Consider the following 22,280-nt stretch of genomic DNA (forward strand, 5'->3'; position numbering starts at 1 on the left):
CCCCCCCCCCCTTGGTGCTGTGTGGCTTGGGTTCACCTGCACTGGTGCAAAAGCATTTTGGACTAGCTCAATTTTTACCAAAAATGCTGGCATCAGAACTTAACGCTCGCACCCACCCCACTCCCTTTTCCCCAGCCTGCGTATCACCTGCAACATAGTGAGAGACAAGTGCTTGAGGAGGCCATCCAGGCCATGTACATGATTAACTCATATTTTGCTTTTGACGTAATAAGAAAGGAGGATGGGGGTGTGACTAGCTGTGGGTAGAACCGTTCTTAGAGGTTTAAAACAAAGCTGCAGTGAAGAGCTCCTTTTTGTAATCACTCAAGGTAAAAATCTGTTAGAGTAAAATAGTTGGTTCTCTTGATGCAACTTCCAGCTGTCCTTACGAATACCAAATGTGCAGGAATTAGCCCAATAAACTTACGGGAATGACTTGCCAGAATAAGGTCACGGAAGGAGTAACTTGCAAATTAGAGCTAGACGTTTCCTGCACCCCACCCGTGCTTTCCTTGTTGTTCTCCAAAGTTGAACGGCAGCCTCCATAGCAACAGTCTGACCTGCCTGCCTGCAAAAGTCCATGTTAGTAAGACTTCATTCACTAGCCAAAAAAAACCAACCCAAAACCATAGCGGGGCCTTATTCAATTTTTACGTTCAGTGAATCCTGCTCATTTGAACCCTCCTCCCCACCTTCACTCCACCCCATATGCATGGCTGGTAGCACCCGTGTGTGTTTGTCATGATTTTTGAATGAGTTTCCCCTCCATTCTCAAAGTTGTTTTTCTGAGTGCGCTCTCATGAAGTCTCTTGCTGGCATTGCACCTTCACTTTAGTGCAAGACGTTGCAATTAACCCTTTCTCAACCCCAGGAACTGGATTTTCCCATCCTTACTGGAGGACTTTAGCACAAACCACAAGTTTGTTCCAGCTTGTTGGGCAATGAGAGGTTTAATTGCTCTGACTTGCTTCTGGTCAGCAAAGAAGAGAAACATACCCAGACAACCTGTTTCTCCTTGCTTGTTTTTTGTTTCTTGTTTTAGGTCTTCCGGCCCCGCACTCCACCAGAAGCAATCGCGCTATGTAGCCGTCTGTTGGAGTACACCCCCACTTCCCGCCTGACTCCCCTGGAGGCCTGTGCGCACTCTTTCTTCGATGAACTACGGGACCCAAATGTCAAGTTACCAAATGGGCGAGAGAAACCTGCACTCTTCAATTTCACCACTCAAGGTAGCCTGTGAGCGTTGCAGGATCCCTTCTTTAGGAAGAAGCATTGGGATAAATGTTGGCTGTAATGCAGATGTCACTCCCTCAAAAGTAAAAAAATCTCTGAGCAGCACTGAGATTATTAAGCGGTTGCACAAACAGCTGTCCATTTCAAAAAGAGAGGAGAGAGACTTGGAGAAATGGGTTTACAAGATTTTCAGATGCCTGGTGCCTTCGATTCAAATTTAGTGCAGGGGACCGAGGGTTGTTACTATCGGATTGCATCAAGAAAGCTTACATTTGCAGTTCAATGTCTGCAACCTAGCTGATGGTTTTGTGTGAAATATCAGTCAGTGGACCGTGGAGATTTGATTATCGTTTTGGAGACGATCCTGCTCCTTCATACCTGAAACGCCGTAGCAAGGAGTAATGCATATTAGGTTTGTCAGGGAGGTTTGTAGTGTTGCTGCCCATTTTGGTTCTGGATGCGAGATAAATACAGAGGCTTTAGTGTCTAGATTTTGTGCTGTGCAGTTCATCTGGCATTACATTGACTCAGTCATTTAGAAACTGTAAAAATGACAGACAACTAACTTTTTTATTTGAAGCCAGACTGGTATCAAATTTTAAAACCATTCATGTATTTTTTTCCACAGAAGTCAGAATGTAAAACTGATATCCCCCCGAGAACAGTTTTGCCTGCCAAGACAAAGAATGTGAGAATTATGGCATACAAATATGCTAGTAATTAATTTTGCAGCACTTTTATTTTTTTAAGTGATTAACTGCCAATTCTCACCCTTTGAGCAAGACTAGATCTGTGTGCATTTTCTGTTGAAAGTCTAAAACACCTTTTAGCTCAGTTAGCATCAATGTAATTTTTCAAACTCTTTAGTGCATACAATGCCCATCTGCCAAAATGTGAAACAGAGCCCTCGCCTTCAACATGTAGAGCCCTTTTATTTAAAAAGAAAAAAAGGGGGGGGGAGGGGCAAAAAGCTTTGTGTCTATACAAAGTAGTATTTTAAGCTGCCTGGAAATAAACTTTTAACTTGCTTTGAGTGACTGCCTTGCAGAAGGTAAATATATTGAATAGACTAAAACATTTCCAAAGTATGAACACCTTAAAGCGTTCAAGAAAATAGGTTGTGCTTCCAGGTCACTGTCCTCTGTGCTGATTCCTTCATCTGTTGTTACGGATTTAGTAGTTATGTTACAGGTCCTTCCTTGTTACAGTACTCATGAATTGCCTTTTCTTCCCACTCTGAGGCCATCTTCAGTGGCTAAGATAGCTTTGATCCCAGTATCTTAATACAGCTTCACCCCTGTTCTTTTTGAAAGTATTTCTTATTAATTGTTTCTTAATGATGTTAAGATTGGGCTTATCTACTACTTGAAAACAAGGATTTTAAAGAGGGTCAGAAAGCTCTTACAGTGAGTCTTTTTAAAAATCGTTAGGGGAAAAATGAATGCAAGTATTGGGAATGTGTCCCTGGTTTCCCCCCAGGCAGTGTGGGAACTGGGTAAGCTACCTTAATGCTCAAGCAAATTTAAAGCTCCTCTTTTGCCGTCCTGAGGAGCTCAGGTGCTCTGCCCTTGCACAGTGGCTCATTGGAATGGCAAGAGAAATCAGTTCCAGTGGAGCGATTTCCTTAAGATTCAAAAAAGCAGGTTTCTGTCATCGACAGGTGCCAGTTTTACCATCTAAAAAGGGAAGGCAGGACAGAGGCTGGTCATTAACGCGTTTCCAAATAAGCTCTGTTGCAGGTGACCAGCCAACCACAAAAAATAACCAGAGGTTTTGAAAAAAAATAAATACATTGCTTAGCACAGTGATTTTAAGACCTTCGGAATTAATAAATGTGCAGCAGTGGGTCTCATGTAGCAGCAGTCCTGATTACGACCACAAGATACACAAGAAGCTTTTGCTCCTCCTGTGGCCACTGTGCAGTCTTCGATCTTTAGCCGGACTGTGCAAGGTCCCGTCAAATTGGCTAGTCCAGAGCAGAAATCCCAACTGGGAAATAGATCAGCGCATTGGAAATCAGGTGATGACTCATGTTAAGTCATCTGTGGTAATTTAAAAAGTAATGAAAGACATCCTTTTGTTTTGAACGCCATTTGTTTTCAACAGACAACGTTAAGTTTTAGAAGTGTTTTATTTGGCTATATCCAGTTGCCTGAAACCCATGCAGTAGGAGGTAGCTGCCGAAGGCTTGAAGGCAAAACTGTTAGAAATAACAATATAAATCTGACCATTAATGCATTGGATTGATTTTCAGAAAGAACCTAAGCATCATACCAAGTCTGCTGATCTTGGGCACTGATGCTGCTCAGATATAGTCTAGAAAAAAAGCAGTGAGGAGATATGGAAGATAAAGATCATGGTCTTTGGCTGCCAGTAGCAGTTGTAGGCAAGTAGGTGCTTACTTTATTGTAGAGATGAGATCTGTCGAAGAGAGCTTTATCTGGTCATTTTTAATGTCTTGCCTTTAAGTTTCTCTTAGTATTTAAACAAATGTTAGATGCTAATTGGGGTTTGAAAAAATTATTTTGGCTAGGGAGGTATCTCCACTAGCCACAGAGCTGCAGTTCAGTGGCTGTTAGACCTGCAAGACAGAAAGCACAGAAAGCATTTTTTCTCTCAGAGGCTGAATTTTCAAACAATCTGTGAAATGACTACCATTTCCTAAACTTCATGTAACATGTTGGTGATTGTGCTGGGTCACAAATGTTACTGTCACTCCATGTTGGCTGTTAAAGACTGTAAAATTCTTCTGTAAAATTCCTTCAGCACTTAGGAATGGTTATCATGCTTCTCGATGGCAAATGACTTTTTTGCTAAAGTGTGGGGGGTTTGTGGTTTGTTTTGGTTTTTTAAATGAGCCTGGCTCATTATCTTTAAAAAAAGATAGATAGATAACCCCTTCATTTCTAACCAAACTGTTTCAATGTGACCAGAAATCCTTAGTGTGACCATTTCAGTGCCATCTGGGTTTTTTGGACAGTATTTCTGCTCAGGGCATGTGGAGGGGGGAAAGAAAGGAAAACGATGAAACTTGTGCTGCTTCCAGCACTCTTCTAGGTTGAGGAGAAACTGATAGAATAACTTCAGTTACATGGAAAGTTTGTTATTGTGACAAAGCAAACATGATAGGAGACTAATTTTTCCAGGGGATTCTGGGAGTGTTGATATATCAAACGTAATGATACTGAAAAGGAGCACTGCACTATTTCCCAACACCAAGCATGTTCTTGTATTTGGGGAATGAAGATGATCTGGTGTTCTAATAAAACTGGACATTTTCATTCCTGTTCCTTATTGGAGATGTAAACTGGCTGCAAATGGCACGATTTGATCAGGAGAAAGCCGAAGGTGTTCTCCCAGCTGATGTGAATGGGAGTTGGCTCTCATAAATGGATTGGGATAGCTGCTCCGATCACATCGTGGTATTGAAAACTTCGTCCGCACTGACTCGATCACAATACCTTCTTGCAGCAGTATTGATTGTAAGTAGCCCAACCTTGAATTGCAAGTTTGGTTTAGATAAGCAGGCTACAGTTCAACAGCTTGTCCAAATACTGTGTTGGAAATCACTGAGAGCAGAGGTTCTCAGTACTTGGTAGACTGCAGATACCACAGGTCAAGCTTTTTCCCCAGTATTGTTATGTCTCAGCCTTCCAGATGGGATAGCTGCAAAAATATGGCAGAACAAAAATTCAAACAAGTTCTCAAGCAAAGCTGCTATTAAACTTCAGCCAAAAGAGTTCAATTTACTTTGGTTATTTCTTGTCTGAATTGAGCTGCTCCTCTCAGTGAAGTCTCAAGGCGTTCAGAGCATGCTAAATTTAAGAAACTTCATACCAAGAAAGATAACGTGGGGTTTGAGAAGGGAACAAGATCAGTCTTCTAGTCTTTATGCAAGTTCTTTAAGGTAGCTTCAGAGAAATAGTTGCACTTGCCTTAAAAACAACAAAAACCAGTATACTTGCCATAACTGGTGTTGCGAAAGGAGCTGTTCTGACAGCATTAGATGAACGTATGGGAGGAATGAGAATGGGGTCGAAGTGCTGTTGCAAGGCACTTGCTATTCGGTCGGATCAGCTGGTCCTTCGGCTACAGCGATGCAGGCAGTCTATAGCTGCATCCTCGAGGCACCACTGAGAACCAGAAGGTAGCAAATGTCATTCGCTTTCCTTGACGTTTTACATCTGCTTTTTGTTTGGGTCACAGCCCCGTATTGCTGCCGGTGATGAGCAGAAAGTAATGCGGGGATGATAGAAGCTTTTAAAAGAGCGAGGTAAACAGCAGATTCCCAGTAATAACCGATTTGAGAAAGAGCTTTGGAAAAAAAATACTAAAGGAGCACCATCTTCTAGCACAGAGCAGCTAATACCCAAATTAGTACTGAAGTATAGGTTTATCACTGGCGTTCAGCTTTGAAACTTGAGGATTCATGTTTCTTCAGTTTGTTTTTCCGTTTAAAATGGAGACTTATTAACTCTGAATTATATGATCAATATATGAATTCTGAATTATTCCCACGTGTCTTTGGGGATTAGTATTTGTACAAATGCTGCGAGTATTGAAGCTTTGTAGAAGGAGTAGCTGGGCCTGCTTAGACCTGAATGCAGTATTACAGGGTAGATTGGTTGGGTTACAGGTAGTGTAGTAACTTCTGTTTGGTTCTAGACTGGACCTTGTGTTCATAAGTGCTGAAACGCAGCCTCAAAACACGTAGTAGTAAGAGGCTTGTAAGCAGGTGAGAGTCTTCTGCATCTTGCCCTCCCAGCAGTAAAGAAACTTGATGTAGCTTCATGGAGAGAAAAAAATTTCCAAGTAGACTACTGATCCCTTTAGGCCCTAAGTTTAAAGTTTGCATTAAAGAAAAGCAATAGGCTCTTAAAAATGAGCCCAAATAATTTAAGACTGTATACCAAACCACCTTACTGAACCCGTGGCATGATTTGGACTGGTTTCTGTACAGCCCTTGCTATCTGGAGGTCTTATGTAAAAAGCTGTCTATTCTCATTTCTCCTCCAGATAAACCTCCTGGAGCTCCAAAAGTCACCAGTCTCCTTCCGTGAGGTGACTGTTCACATCCTTTTCACCGGATGTTGCTTTCTCAAGAGACAGTCAGTCACTCCTGTTTCTGAAACAAACAGGACCTGTCTTGTCTCGGCTCTGTCCCACCTTCTGTGAGGCACTAGATTCTCTTGAAAGGGTGCCAGAAGGTTGTCATTTGTTGGCAACGTGTTGCCCTTAATCCTCCCACAGTTGTGGCTGTAAGATGCCTATTTCTCATTCTGATACACATTGAGGCTATATTAGATTTGAAGCCTAAAAGACATGACTATTTTTTTCCTTGGTTAATGTCTTCAGAAGGAATGGTTGCATCATTTTGTTGTCCATTTAAATTGCCCAACAGACCAATTCCCTTTGCCTTTCCCTGTGCTTTTAAAGGAGATGTCACCTCTTCTTGGCCTCGCTCAAGGAGACTGCTCTGAGAGATTGGTCTTGGGTTCCTGGGTCCTTGAGAAAGTGATGCTTGAGTGAGCCAAAGAACTGAATCCCTGAAGCTCTTGGAGCAACTGTGGCAGCTGCTTGCTTGCTGAACCAGTGCCCAAAGCAGCACCACTGTTATCAGCCGTCTCCTTGAGACTGATTGCAAGTGGGTTTGTGAAAGGAATCCTTCCAGTGCTCAGAAGGAAACAGCGTTATCGGGCTGTCGATAAGGAACAGGCTTGGCTGGTTCTTTGCTAACTCCCAAGCTGCTGTCTTTCTCTAGGAAATAACTCCTTTGCACCACTACTTGTAGTTTTGACAGTCTTGCTCTGGAGACTGCCTTGCCGAATACGGCTGTGGTTTCCTCTCGCTGGTTGGTGAAGAAGAAAACGTAACGCAACCTTGGGCTGTAAGGGCGTGCGTTTCACCCAAGGTTGTGGTTACGGGGGGTAAACCCGAGGAGCTGAGCCTGCATGCGGGGCTCTTCATGGATGATGAGCTAACTCTGTTTGTTCCACCTCCCCTCCAGAACTGTCAAGTAACCCATCTCTGGCTTCGATCCTCATCCCTGCTCATGCCCGGAACCAAGCAGCTGCTTCAACCCCTACAAATGCTACAGCGGCCTCAGGTGAGAACGTGTGCCTGCCTGCCTCCCTCCCCACCCTCGCTCCCCCTGCCCAGCCGCCTTCCCTGTGCTGTGGTCTGTGAGCCACCTCGGCCCTCGGGCTGAATGGGGAGGAAGGGTTTGTTCGAGCATCTCCTGAAACTTGCTCTTGGTAGGTGGTCATTTGGGTGCCAGCGGTGGTCGCCAACCCAAATCCTAACCCAGGGCACTTAGACTCCACGTTTGACTGTTTCATTTGTTGGTTCCTCTCACTCAGATTTCCGCTATTAAAACCATCATTACCTCCCCTGCTTTTTAGCAATCCATGTGGATTGGTTTGCACCTAATTCTGAGCTCTCAGACAGTCTGAAACTAATACTGACTTGGGGCATGAGTTTGTCATGCCTAGGAAGAGAAGAAACAGCTAGCTTCAGTACATGCGGCCTCCGTGGGGCGTGGATGGAGAGGATTTTTCCCCAAAGGCAGTAGCACTTAAAAGTCTGGTTAGGGAGCTCAGTCAGTGTGCTCACTGCCTCATCTAAGTAGTTGCAGTTGCTTCTTCCTGAGTTCATTTGTGTCATCTTTGGGCACAAGGCAGATGCTTTTGGGTTTTGGCCAGCACGGAGTGAATTTCTTTTTTTGCCTCTCTCGCACGCTCTCAGTTTTCTGTCAGAAACCTTTTAAAAGCTCACTGTTTGGCCTGTAGCCACTCCATATTGTATTCTGTTTCCTAAAAGCTGGGTAATACCAGTTGGGAGACTCCCAGAGAAAATCCTAGGTGCTGCAGGATGTGGCAGAGGTGATTCAGTACGCGGCACTCTTCCTCTGCGTCAGCCCTGAGTCAGCACGCCAGCCGGCTCTCTCGGGGCTTGGGCAGCCGAAGGCAGGCTGCAAAATGGGTGTGCTTCCACACGTATCCCGCATGCACGTCAGTCCCATTCGACAAGGGCTGTCACCCCCTTTTGAGGCGCAGGGGGCTTAATCGGTGTAAGGCAGCTGATAAGGAGAAGCCCTAATTAAAAAGGTATTCTTGAAACGTGCAGGAAAGCGCTTGCGAGTTGATGTGCCGGACAGTTACCTGATCTCCGATGTGCTTGGTCCAGCCAGTGCTCTATAGAAAGCATTTTCATACTCGAGGACAGACAGACGCACCCAGATTTGAAAGATGAGGCTTCTCTCTGAAAATGTAGTAGCAGTAGATAAAAGCTACAGCCTGTACAATTTACGTGCTCTGAATTTAGGAGAAAGCAAAATTGCTATTTTCAAATTTAGTATGTTTGTTTCATACACTTGGCAGTATTTTGCAAATAGTCATGTTCTCTGTTTCCCTTTTATGTGCATCTGTTGCCCAACAATGAGTGAGAAAAAAAGCAGATAAAGTAGTAAAAGTGACTGAAAAACTACAAAATACAAACATGGAAAATTATTTAAAGCCCTTCTGAAAAATACTGTTTCATTTAATGTCCCTTTCATGCCTTTTAAGGAGTTCTCTTTGCCAAGATACAAGTCTTGAGGAATTAAGAAGTCTGTTTTCACCCAGCATTTTCCAAGAGTTCATGTGGGGGCAAAATGCATTAGTCTGAGTCCTAAATATGTCCTAAATGTGATGTATACTAAAAGAAAAGCCAACACCAACCCCACCTTACTGATGTCAACATTTTTAAACCTCCTGTTTGCAAGCACTGCACTGAGCTGGGATAGGACCTCTCATTTGTAGTTCAAAAACCAAAAAAAAAAAAAAATCCTTGCAGCTTGGAAAGAAATTGTGAAATTAAGTCCAGTATTGGGCAACACGCAGCTTTGGGTTTCTGCAGCACAGCTGGTTTATAGTTTCTTACTCACATGGGGTTGTCACAACAGGCAGTGGGAATTTCATCAGAGTTGTGATTTTTAGGATTAGGTCCTGTATGAGGTTACATTAATCTGTTGTGCTTTGCATGCTGATGCTGCACTTAGTAAGAGATTTTCATGGAAGGGCTCCCTTCTTTCCCTATGCCCCCAGTACATTTCCAGTTCTTCAGTAACTGCTAAAGCAGCGTGGGAGCAACTCTCCCACCTTGCCCAGGGCATCCCAATAGGCAGGAGGCTTTTCTGCAAATGTTTGCTCATGTGACTGAGCAGCACAAGTCCAGAAACTACTTTTTTGAGTGGTGATGATGCTACAAAACGTAGCTCTCCAGGCAATTCAAAGGGGAAAGCAAGTTATATGTAACTGTAATTCACATTATTAAGGTGTAATTCTTTTCTCCCTCTAGCAAGCAGAACTGACACTCAGGTTCAAGTGTCCGCTGTTATGTCCAGCGTAGTTGCCTGCTCCGTAAGCCTGGTGCATAGGTGCACGTACCTGGAAACGCAGTGTACTAGTTCATCGCCGTAGATACTCCAGCTGAGCTGTGGTTACCTGCTCGCGGACAGTTACTCCGTTTTCCTAGCTGTCATGTTGGTACGCAGCCATGTCAGAATCTCAGCTGTTTGATCGGGTGTAAAGCACTGCTTTTTATCATGCACCAGGGCAGGGTCATGGTTAGAGAATAAGTAGAAAAATGAGATCTATTTGTCTGAAGTCTAGCAAGGTGGTGTTTGCCAGGAGACTTAGCAGTGGTGTGGTGTTAAGAGATGGAAAGATTGGCTTTTCAACGTAGCATGTTAACAGTGCAGGTTGCATCAAGCCAGCGATACTAGCCCTTCTGCTAACCGATGTGACACTTCTGCATTTTTAAAAGTTACCCAAAATGAGTAATTTTTGTTAACAGATAGATTCACAGTGGTGATTTCAACAGCCCAATGCAACAGTAATCCTGGGATCGTGATCTTAAATGCAGGGGAATTATTGTAGGTAACTTTTGAGGGTTAAAAAAATGTCTTTGTTGTAAATTTCCTCTTCTCTTGAGGCGTGAAGCCGGACTCCCTGTACTCATGGAACCTCGCTTTGCAGTGGGAGTACGCAGCCTTGCTGCGCTGCCGTTAGTAAATTCACCTAAACGTTTATGAGAAATTCCCTGTGACATTAGTGGCATGTCTAAAGCAAAGCGGAGGAAAAGGAAGATGGGAGTTATTGGCCCCTGCTTAAAATGGTGAGCTAGCTCTCTGTGAATTACGCTGTCCATTGGTTAAAAATGCCAGTGCAGCTTTATTCGTGTGGATGCTGACTTGATCTAGCTGGAGGAGGAGGAGGAGGAGGAGGATGGTTTCATAGCCATGCAGGCACAGCACCTGAGAGGGGAGCACGCACACCAAGCCGAAAGCGTATCTGCTCGTGTGACTACGTGTTTTTCTTCCTGGATTAGCCAGCAGCAGTAGTTACCTCTCTGTTAGTCAGCGTCAAGATGGGAAGAGCATAATTGCCATCTGCAGGGGAGTCGTGCCAGCAGGGATGCTGGGGTCGTCGTCTTCGGCATCCTGCTGTGTTGATCCCGTGTAATCCCAAATGCGATGGTGTGCCTGAACTTCCAGCAACAAAACAGATTAGAGCTGGTGTTACCTGCCAATGCGCGGCAGTTGAAAAAGACCACAGCGCTCCATAAAACAAACATTTAGTGCATTTACGGTATTCCCATTGAAGGAATTTTAGAAAACTTTAATTCCTTAACCAGAAGAGGGACAAGCAATTTCCTCAGGCTTCTGCAAGCTCAGCACAGGGGTGAGTCCGTGACAGATAGAGGAGTAAAACTTGCGCATTTTAGGCTTGTCGGTTTTGCTCTGAGCCCTGGATTTCGACATCCATAGGCAGGCACAATAGGAAAACCAGGCTTTTCTCCTCCTTTCGCTTGTCTCCTCAGCTGCCATGTGAGGACTCCCAGGCTGGTGGTAGTTTTGTTTCTGTATCTTTGCAGATGAGCAGCACGGTCTGTCAGCATTACAAATCCAACCAGCTAATGCCATCATTAGTGCTAATGGGCTTTCTCAGACTGAGTTGGCGTCTCTGTCTTTCTCTGAACTGTAGCCCCATCTTTCCTTTCCGGGAGGTTTCTAAGGAGTGTCACGTACCCTCCAAGAAAGCTGAGGCATTCCTCAGAGGGAAAAGCTGGCTTGGAGGAGGTGCTCTATGTTAATGAGAGGTACTTCTGCCTTCTGTTTGGAAGAAGTTTTGGAAGCGGCTGACACTTAAGCCGTAATGTGGTTTCTTTGCCCGCGTAGGCAGAGGTGTCAGGTCGGTACTCGAGGGCAGAGAGGCTGCCCTGACCTCAAGCCGCAGCCTGCCGCGTCGTCATCCGTCCCATACCAGAAAGCTGCGCGTCGGCTCCTAGCTTTGCTCCCCATAGGGCTTCCACGGTGGCGCAGGCCACTGCTTCGCAAAGCAAATGTTTTAGCAACATTGCTGAAGGCCTAGATTTTGCCCAAATACTGTTTTCTCACGGTGAGGAGGGGTCAGTGAATGTCCAGAGACCCTCCTGCTCCAGTCGTGCTCTTTTTCTGGCGCTTTAGCAAAGAGATGCTGGGACAAGCCCCTCTTTGTTCCCCAAATGTCCCGTTGATGCGGAGTCAAAGAACGAGCTGGAATGTCAAAGTCCTGCATTTTAGAAAAGAAATTAGAAAGATTAGAAATTAGAAAGGTTGGACCAGGTGATCATTGAGGTCCCTTCCAACCTGGTATTCTATGATGTTCTTGCAGGTTTGGAGCCAGTACAGCCTTGAGCAGGCTCTGTGCTCTGTCCCAGCCTAGGTGGACTTGTATATATTGTTGTGAAAAGCCCCCTGTAAATGGCCTTGGGCTGCATCACCTGATTTATTTCCTTTTTAACATGCGGCATATGTATTTCTCAGGAACTCCCCCATTAGAGTGATGATAGAAAAGGAGCATATGTTACATATGTTACATGAAGTAGCTCCATCCCCTCCTTTCTTTATCTCTGCTCAGTAGCAATGTAACGATAACGATTTCAGCCTCTGCTGTCTTCGGAAACAGGAGATCAAAAGTCACATTTCATTTCAGCAAATGAAATACAAGCACTTTTTGTACACATACAGAGAAGTCATCTGCCAACAGTACAGACTCCAGCTGGACTGCTTGCATCAGGCATGGCAGATGTTGCATTAACTGGAGTTCATCCATACCTGAAAATTAATCTAGAACAGGCACAGTGAGAGTTTAAAGTGTGGAAACGACTACCTGGCTGGATGGATCACTTGATTTCCATGGTCATCGTTGGTCTGCATGCATGTGGGGTTTGGGAATTGCTCCCTCAGGGTAATTTTCCATGTGGGAGGGCATCTCTCGTGTGCAAGGCTGGCTTTCCAAATAGCATTGGTACTGTCACCATGCTGCCTTGGTGCTTTAACTGCCTTGGTGCTTTAACTGCATGAGCTTTTTTTTATCATGGTGGTCATTCCTTTCTGAGGGAGGGGTTGCAATTAATTTGGGGTGAGAGGAAAGGGAATGGGAAACTCCCAGAGCAGTCGTCTGGCATCCTCTGCCCACAGGAGGATTTCCCTTTCTCCCCACAGGCTCCTCGCAGCATTTCCTTTTCAAATAGGCATCGTCTTCTGTTCCCACTTGTCCTTGTATTGCTGGATGCTGCTGTTTGTTTGACTTCCTATTTTTGTTGCCGTTGTCCGTGTACGGTACGTAATTTGTCACTCGGCAAGTGCTGCCCATCTCGAGACTCATTCATTTTGTTGCCTTTGCTCGCGGCTGCTCTTCCAGCTCTGGCCAGGTCGATGTGGCAGGAGAGGAGAGGGGTTTCGGTAACAGGTGACCGTAGAGCATCGCCCGGCTGCGTTGCCTCGCGAGCTCTGCGGTGCTGGAGAGGCGTTACCGCACCCCCGCTGCCCGCCAGTTGTATTTTGTCGTGTCTGTTATTTATGCTAGTCATACTGTCCTTCAGTCTGAGGTCAGTAAATCTATTCTTTCTTCTTATAAGCCCTTTTCTCCGTGTCTTTCGAATGCACTGTTTGCCCAGTCTGCCCTCTTCTGTACTGAGATAATAAGTCTTTTTTTTTTTTCCTGTTGCAGTATTGATAGCTTTGCAGTTACTAACCTTAGTTAATAAATTAAGTGGGAGAAATGCACAATGGTTTCTTGTAGAAAACCTCACTTAAATACGGGATGGGAAAAAGATATTATTGTGCTGAGTATTTGACGTGTTTAACATTCACCCACTTTCCTTTTTGTGAGTGTGCTAATTAGATACTGCATAGGATGGCTCCAGATGAAGTCGGTGCATTTTTTTTTTTTTCCCCTACCAACTCTTCTAATACTAAGAACAATTTTTTAGAGAAAATACCTATGAAAACACAGTTACAGTGAATTTCCTTTTGGTATTTCTTTGCAAACCCTGTGTTTTCTTGGAATGCGCTTCGACACAGGCCCATGATCCTGTGACTTGTCTCTCTGTGGAGCACTGTCCCTCCCAGAGAAGAGAAGGTGTTGGAGGCCGTTTACTGCAGAGACCCAGTCCTCTGACAGTGTCGTACGCTTGCGTAAACCTCGTTGCTGGCTTCAGGCCTCGATGTTAATCTGCTTCAGCAGTTCAGAGGGTGGCAGATCCAACTTTGGTTGAGCAACATAGAATAAGGCAGTAGGCTTGAAAGACGTTTTCTGAGGCAACAAGTGCATGAATTACACATTAACAGACAAGCTGTTTCTGCCAGGGAAGCAGGCTCGTCGCATTCATTGTCTGCGCTCATTCACACAACTAACAGACGCCTTTGTTACAAGAAGGCCTAACGAGATGAAACCTCAGCACCGACGTGAAACCTTGTAGTGGCCACGGGTACTTGATTCGCTAGCTTTGGCGCTGCTAGCGTCTTGCCGTTAGAGTTACTGGAATGTAACGTGGGCCACTTACCGCTGCGTGAGCCATGTTACGTCCTGCAAAATCTGCTAGAGCCCAGCTGGGTGTTCGCCTGCCGGCCTGCGACCCTCAGCCCTCGAGGTTGCCTTTGTCCCGCTTAAAGAGCGTCTTCCCACCCTCTCCCGAGACCAAACTGCTCCATCTGCACCCCCTGAAGCCAGGAGATCATCCTAACCAAACGGCACCTCGGTGGGAGTCGTGGGTTTCCCAGTGCGGAGAATGTCGTAGCTGTTGTTCCAAACGTGTTTGTATTTTGGAGGTAATACTGGTTGTTTTTCTCTCTTCCCTTCCTCTCGCCTGTTGTTTGCAGATGTTAACGCGGGAGAACGAGTTCAGACCAATAGTGTAGCTACAGCATCAGCCTCCAACTCCACCTGAACCGGTACCAAGCAGCCAGCTGCACAGGAAAAATCACCAGTAATTTGAGTCTTGCTCAGCAACACTGGTCACATTTGGAAAGAAAATTAAAAAGAGGAGAGAAAAAAAAAAAAAAAAAAAAAAACAACCAACAAACCAACCAACCTGTTCATTTTAGTGTTCAATTTTTTATTATTATTATTGTTGTTCTTATTTAACCTTGTAAAATATCTATAAATACAAATCAGTTTCATTGTATTCTCACTCTGCAGGGTGTCCGGGGCAGGGGACTAGGTGGGGGGAGGAGGGAAAGCGGAGCAATACAACACACCAATGTCTCTCCCCTCGTGACAATCTCTTCATGTTGGAAGTTTGCTGTTGTGTACTTCAGAACCAGGACTCTTGCCTCATGCCCCCTCCCACAACAGAAGGAAGGAAAACAAAACAAAACAAAACAAAAAAAACCCCAAACCTCATTCTCTGCTGAAGTTCGTTTTTTTTTTTTTTTTTTTTAACCTCTTTTTTTATTTTCTTTTTAAGTGAAGTTTCGGACTTTGATGTAGTGCACAGCTTGAATTTGGTCGGGAGCTTAGCAGGGGTCATTCAACAGAGCTCAGCGTTTCTCGTCAGCGAATCCATATCCCAGGTTGTCTGAAGAACTGCCCCGGCTCGGTCTGGGGAGTGGGTGACGTGGTAGGAAAATAGGTTGCCATGGGGTGGGGGGGAGGGTTTGCCGTGTGTCCAAGGCTCGAACCGCTAGTGGAAGCCTTTCCTTTTAAAAATCAGTGCTAGCGATGAAGAAACCTGCAGCTTCACTATGGGAAAAGTCTTGCCCGAGCGGGTTCTATATAATATAATATAATACACACACATGCACCACCACGAGCGGTTAGCTTTACCGAAGCAGCTCCTTTGCCCAGCCGGAGCTCCCGCCCGCCGTGTCGCGGGCCGGTGCAGGGCAGAACGGCCGGCGCAGGCGGCCGCTCGGCTCCCGGCTTCAGCAGAGAAGAGCGGACGAACAAAATCCTCGGAGGGGGCGGGGGCCCAGCCCGGGATGTTAAGGGACTTTTTGGAAAGTGGCCACTGTGAAAGCTTAGGGTTTGTTTGTTTGTTTGTTTTTTATTTTTCCGCCACCTCCAGCTCTCGATTTGAACAGGCTTCCCTTTCCCAAGGTGCGTACAGGAACAGGACACCAGGGTTTATAATGTGAACTGTAACAGTCTACTGGTTTATTTTGTAATATTTTTTTTTTTAACTGCAGTTTTAACTTGCAGGATGCCACATTCTACGATAGTTCTGATTTTAAATCCACAGCTAGAATCTGTATTTAATTTCATCTTTTTTAACCTCTTGCTTTTTTTGATCTCTATTTATTGATGCGTGTTGCCACGTCGCCATTATGTTTTTACATTGGTAGAATATTAATAAAATACACATCCGAGTGCTCTCGACAGTAATTTGTACCTGCTGACTTGTAGGAAAGCTGGCTATATATGAGTGTGTGTGTATATATATTATATAAATATATACATGTATACATAGATACAATACTGCTTTTTTTATTTTGTCTACGATCTTGAAACAGTCTGACTGAAGCGTGAGGTGAATGCTTGTTCTAGTCCATCCGTTCAGGGTCCGGGTTTCCTCCCCGCGACGGCGCGTGGTGTGAGCATCCACGTCTCTCTTCCTGAAGTCAAAGCAATATTCCTCGGGAAAGGGTCAGGGGAGCGGCCGGACGCAGCCGCGGCGTAGAAACGAGACTTTCGCAGACCCAATCTTGTCCGTAGGCTTGCGGTTGGTGTCCGCTCCGGCCTTATCCTCCTTCGGAGAAACTGTAGTCGCCTTCGGTGCTTCCCGAGCTGTTATTCGACCTGCGGATCTCTAAGGCAAGCGGTTGCTTTTCGGGAACGCGTGGGCCTTCGCGCGGCCCCGGGGGTAGCCGGCAGTAGCGGCTTCGGCAAGCGCGGCCGCCGCGGGGGTGGCAGGGGTTTTGCTCACGAGCTCAGTGCGTTTCTTCTTGTACCTTTTATCCTGTTGACGTGGGATTTTTTTGGAAACTGTCTGTCTGTTAGCAGCCCTGGAACTGATAAAAGCCCTGCCCTCTCCCTCCTGCCTGACACGCAGCGGGTTTCGGGGAGGCAGGAGCCGTTTCAAGAGGTGAGTGACCACCTACCGTGAAACCGATAAACCCTCGTGTTACCCCCCTCGGCGATTTGCCGTCGGGCACACACACACACACAAAAAAAAAAGCTTTAAAGCTTTTAGCTGTCATTAAATTCTGGCTGGCTGCAAAGGAAAGCACACCCACGTTTAGAAACAGAAGGCTTTCCAAATGCTTACGTGCAACTTTTAATAGCAAGGGCTGAAGAGCATCTTAATGCACGAGCTCAGCTCGTCAGTCCCCCGCAAGGTAAGTGAAGGGGCTTGGCTGACCCAGGGATCCACATAGGCGCAGGAGACTCAAAAAGTAGGACAGCGGCAGGGTATGGATCTGCTGTATAGGCGAGACCGCTGCAGCATTGGCCACAGACACTGTTATTTGGAGGCAGTAAATTACCGAGTCTTCTAAAAAAAAAAAAAAAAAAAAAGTAATAAAAATAACGAAGAAAAATTGCTGCTTGTGCCAGGTAAACGTGGCTTTTCTTCTTTTTCGTTCTATCTTTTCGTTGAAGACTGGCGGAGGGGAGTTCAGAGCTTTTCTCTCTGGTTTTGTGACTGTGCCGGCGTCCGTGTGCGTCTTGTGTGTGCGTTAGCTGGGGGAGGGTCGGGGGTGCCCCTCTGGTTTTATGTCTTTTTTTTTTTTTTTTTTTTTTTTTTCCCAAGGATCATGGCAGGATCACACACTCTTTTATACAAGTTAGATCCAGGTCTTTGAATAACCTTTTTTGTAAATAAGAAGAAAAAAAAAAAAAAAAAAAACAACAACAACAACGAAAAAAAACAAAGCTCCTCACCAAATTCAAGCTTGTACATTATTATTTTTGGTTGTTTTTTGAATTTTGAGTTTTATTGTTTTGTATGTAAATATGTGGACCCAGGAACTGTTATTAATGAGCAAAAAGTTACCGTTCAGGGCAGTGATTCTGTTTAATAATCAGACAAAATGTAGACGAGCTTTTTAAAGCCATATAGTTTTAACTCTGTACAGTAGGTACCGGCCTGTATTATTGTAACAATAACTCTAGCGATGTATAGTGTATCTATATAGTTTGGAGTGCCTTCGCTTCCATGATTTTTTGAATTTTATTTCCCTCCCCCCCCTCCCCCCTTTATTAACGACGTCTCCCACCCCAAACCCGCATCTTTGCTCCCTCCCCCCCGCTTTGTAACTCTCTGAGTGCTGTAAGGTTTCGGTGATACCCTGATCAGCAGCGGAACGAAAGGAAACCGTCTCCACCGTCGTTCATTTCATTGGAGCCGTGGCTTTGGTCTGGATGTCTCCAAGTTGCCCACCCTGCCCTCTCCTCCTCCCGCTAGCAGCGACCGGTTTCGTTCGGACACTTGCCCTAGCAGCTCACGGAGACTTTGCTCGTCTCCCCCCCCAGTCCTGCGCCCAGAAGTTGTCTGGGCGGCAGCAGCTTCCAGGAGGCTCGGCCTTTCCACCCTCCCTGCGGCTGTGCCGGGGGCTGCGGCCGGGCCGGCGGGCGGAAAGGACCCCGGCGAGGGGAAACCCCCGCGCCCCGCTGCGCTCGGAGCCCTCCGGCCCCGGAGGAGCGGGGGCATCGCTGTAGGAGACCGCGGTGGTTTTTTCGGCCGGGGGGACTTTCTGCTCCCTTTCTCTTCTCCCTGTTTTTCCCCTAAAGTCGCTTTTCTTTTCTTGAGATGATAAGTTTAACATGACTCTTGATTTCTTGTGCCCAGCACGAAGGCCTTGTTTCTAAAACTAGTTTGCTTGTGTTTTACTACCTTGTTAGTATTCCACATAAGATTGTCTTGAATGGGAAAACACTTAACTCTTTACCAAACCAAAGGTTGCTGTTTTATTTCGAAGCATCTCGTGTTCATTCCAGTGAAGCAGAGGCTGCACTTTCTTTCTGGTGACACGAAGGTCAGTGATGCCAAGCTGTTGGCAACAGTCCGCTCAGAGCTGTTGTCCCTCTCTTCTTTTACTCTCTTTCGGGCTTGTTTTTAACCCAGTCTGGTCTTGATCTGTCCTTTACGTCAGCCCTGCTGTGGCGTGGGTCTCTGAGCCGGACTCGATCGCAGTCCGTCTGCCCCGATGGACACCCGGTCAAGACGCTGGTGTTGTCTAATACGAAACTTATCTACCTTGCTAGGGAAAAAAAAAAAAAAAAAACCTGCAAAAGAAAATTGGCTGGTAGAAGATCCCCGAACACTTTGTCCCCTTATTTCGAAGCCAAGCTTTACTTCAAATAACGGCAGGTGCCTGCGACTTGCAACTTAAGTTTCCCCCCTGGTTTTCAGTACTTGGCAAAGTAGAAGTCGAGCAGCCTGTCAGACTCGTACTCCTGTACGAGGAACCTCAGCGACCGCGGAGAAAAAGGAAAAGCCGATGAGGAAAAGCACAGTAGGGTCCTGGCTCCGGGCTCTGCCTCCCGGAGACGGCCCGCGGGTACCCCTGGGGTGGCCGCTGATTTCCACGGGGCGCTCAGCCGGTTCTGGTCGTAGTTGGCTTCGTTTTGCAACACTGCAATAACGGCAAAACGACAGGGAAGGAAAGCAGTACCTAAGGGGTTAGCTCGAGAAAAGTAGCTTCCTTGTGTTGGTCTTTCTCAATTTATTTTTAATATATATATATATAAAAAATATATTTATATATATATAATTTGCTTGCCTGTAAAATTTGCGTTCATTAATGTGTTGCTGATGGATCACTTGGGCCTGTACACACCAATTAGCGTGACCACTTCCATCTTAAAAACAGAAATCTAAAAATATATATATATATATTAAGGACTGTGGGTTGTATACAAACTATTGCATACACTTGTGCAAATCTGTCTTGATTTAAAGGAAAAGCAAAACCTGTATAACATTATTACTACTTGAATGCCTCTGTGACTGATTTTTTTTTTTTTTTCATTTTAAATATAAACTTTTTTTGTGGAAAGTATGCTTAATGTTTTATTATTTCCCCCGCCCCATCCCCCTTGTAAATACGTTTTGTTCTGTGTGACTCGGTTCGGAAATAGTTAACTGGTACTGTAATTTGCATTAAATAAAAAGTAGGTTAGCCTGGAAATGAAATTTAAAAACTACCAAGTGTGTGGTCTTTATTTCAAAAACTTGCCCCTTTCTTTCCTCCTCCCCCTCTCCCTTCTCTGCCCCTGTTCCTCGCCCTCCCGCCTCTTTCCACGCCGCAAGAACAGGTGGACGTGAGTCTTTGTAATAATAATGAAAAGAAAAACCACGAGAAATAAGCATGTTTTCTTAAATGAGCTGTGTAATTCCATGCTATTTTTCAAGAGATGCCAGCTTGTCTATGATACCGTTTGATTTGATGGAGAGAGGAACCCTGGGACATAAATATTGCAAATTAAAACCAACTGATCTTCCTTTACCGTCCACCTATAGATACGAACTTAAGAACCTGTGTAAACTGCTGGCTTTGAATCCTGCACTCATGGTTGTTTGGGTTTGTTTTGGTTTTTGTTTTTTTTTTTTTTAATCATTTGATCCCATTAGTAATGTTATTTGGTGGTGATCTGTAAAGTTTGTCGAGACCACGTCCAGTGGACCGTTCCTCCAGCAAATCAGCACGTAGCTATCTCTGAGTTGGGTTTCCGGTACTGGATAATGTATGTATTAAACATGACATGTCTATTAGCGCAAAAGAAAAAAGAGAAAAAAAAAAAAATAAATCCTTTTTTGGGCTGGCTGAACCTGGCCGAATCCATTCTGTCGCTATCCTAAAGGCTAGATGCGAGGTCATGTGACTGCTGCTTCAATAAAAACAAATTTATATTGCAAAGAGGCTCCTCTTGGTTTGTTCGGGTGCCACCAGCCGCCGTCGTCCCCGTGAAACCCCCTCTGCTGGGCTCTGGGCTGGAGCCTGGGCTCCGCGGCTGCTCCAGGAGGGGTGGGAGCGGGGCGGGAAGGGGTCTCCCGACTGGGGCCGGGGTGCGCTGCTGGGGGCCGGGTCGTGCCGTGTTCAGCCTCCGCGGCTCTGGCAGGCGCTGGGATCCCAGGGGCAGGCAGCTGCCTGCAGCCCGGCCGCCCCAGAAGCAACGCAGGCGGCCGGCCGCTGTCCCTTCGCTTACGTCGGTCCCGCAGCATCACCCGCGTTCGGGCTGCATCGCACCGGTGTGCCGAGACCAGGGCTGCTCTGCTCCACCAGTGCATCGAGGGTGGCCAGTTACACCTGCAAAGGCATCGCTGCCTCAACTGCAGCACCTCGGTAGGTGAGTTTATTGATTTAAAGTTTGCTGCTGATGGGGAGCTCATCACAATCCTCAGTAATTTGGGGTGGTGGTTAATTATCCTTGGGCGCTTTTCTGTTCTACACACAGATGCGCTGGGGCCTTCCGTCTCTTCTGAACTTCTCTCGCCGCGAACGCGAGCTGTGGGCTCGCTCTGCCCTGCCTTTGCACGGGAGCCCTCTGCTCCAGTCTCGGGTCTCTCTTCTGAATGCCGGAGCCCCTGCACTGGGACCCAGTCGCCTCACTGGAAGGGGACCTTCAGCTCCTTCACACCTTTCTAGTCTTTCCAATTCTATCTCCTCTACAATTGTTTTTAACACCCTCCTTAAGCGGTGGGTACCGAAACCAGCCAGAGGTTTCCTACAGCGGTCCCCAGTGTCAAATCAAGGCACTAGAGAGCATCTTGCAGCTGGTGCCTCTCTCTCCTCACCCGAGGGTTGCATTCGCCCTCCTGTGTGGAGGCTGCCATTGCCCAGTTTATCCATCGCTCCCTCCCCTTGTAATTCCTGCAAACGTTATCAATGGGACTCTCATAGTTCCATCCCAATCACCCTTTTAAAAGATAAAACGAAACACCTTAGCATCAAGAGCCAGTCCCCGCACAGCCTTCCAGGGAACAGTCGTTCTGTCACCCTTCCCCATGTGACAATGCTTTTCGAGACCTGTCTGTAAGCCAGGTTCAAATCCACTTTGTTGTCGGTCACTGGTGCCTTTGAATGATCTAAAATGCTAATCCAAACTCAAAGTGGCACCGAGCTGAATGTGGTACAGAAGTCTGCTCCGCTCACGTGCTCTGTCTTTACCGACCGAACTTCCAGCCATCTGGGTTGGAATTAAAAGTCGGCATCAAGGCTACTGGCCCTGTTTGTTATCTGGAAGGTGGCAGCTTTCAGGCTGCTGGTGGCAAGGTCCAAGTCGCTTTCTGTGGGAGAAGAGGAGCCACAAAGGAGGAGGGAAGCAAGCCGCAAAATGCGGAGGGGAAAGTGGGAGCGCTGCCGTTTGTGTCTGAAGCACCAAGTCCAGTTGCTTGGAGGTGGCGAGCCCAGCAGATGGTACAGGACCTCGTTAGCCAGTCTTCAACCTCCCTTCCCGCCCTCGGCTCTGGGAGGGGCTTGGCTGGGTCGCCATCCCGTCCTCCCTCGCTAGCTTCAGGGGTGGCCTTCCCGGCGAGGGCAGGGCTGCTCCGTCTTTGCTGGCTTTGCTAAACCATTTGTGCCCAAGGGCTGCAGGGCCAGGCCCGACGCTGCCAAAGCCGAGCTCTGGTGGGAAGGGAAGGCGTGAAGGTAGCAACACCGCACGGGGCACAGCGGGAAGCCCAGGCTCACGTCTTGGTGCGAATGTCATACAGCTGCTGAGGCTCTGGAGCAGAGGCTGGTCCCCCAAACAAACTCCTGCTGGTGCTGATCGCAGGAGACAGCGCAGGTGGCAGCGGTC

General features: G+C 46.3%; 1 protein-coding gene across 4 annotated transcripts in view; it reads left to right on the forward strand.

Moving 5' to 3' along the window:
- GSK3B (glycogen synthase kinase 3 beta) overlaps positions 1–19,685 on the forward strand; it is a 158,344-nt gene extending 138,659 nt beyond the window's left edge. For 2 of the 4 annotated variants that reach the window (XM_087756415.1, XM_087756416.1), the window contains 3 exons: positions 1,043–1,229; positions 7,241–7,339; positions 14,420–19,685. In XM_087756415.1, coding sequence (XP_087612541.1) covers positions 1,043–1,229; positions 7,241–7,339; positions 14,420–14,487 — 354 coding nt within the window. In that variant the 3' untranslated portion in view covers positions 14,488–19,685. Of the gene's footprint in view, positions 1–1,042; positions 1,230–7,240; positions 7,340–13,906; positions 14,398–14,419 lie in introns of those variants that run through there. The other 2 variants (XM_087756413.1, XM_087756414.1) reach the window with 2 other exon arrangements.
- Positions 19,686–22,280: the final 2,595 nt, after the last annotated feature.

Source organism: Nipponia nippon, unplaced genomic scaffold (genome assembly GCF_047370975.1).
Source record: "Nipponia nippon isolate SJK-2023a ecotype South Korea unplaced genomic scaffold, ASM4737097v1 scaffold_2, whole genome shotgun sequence".
NCBI classification, from domain to species: Eukaryota; Metazoa; Chordata; class Aves; order Pelecaniformes; family Threskiornithidae; genus Nipponia; species Nipponia nippon.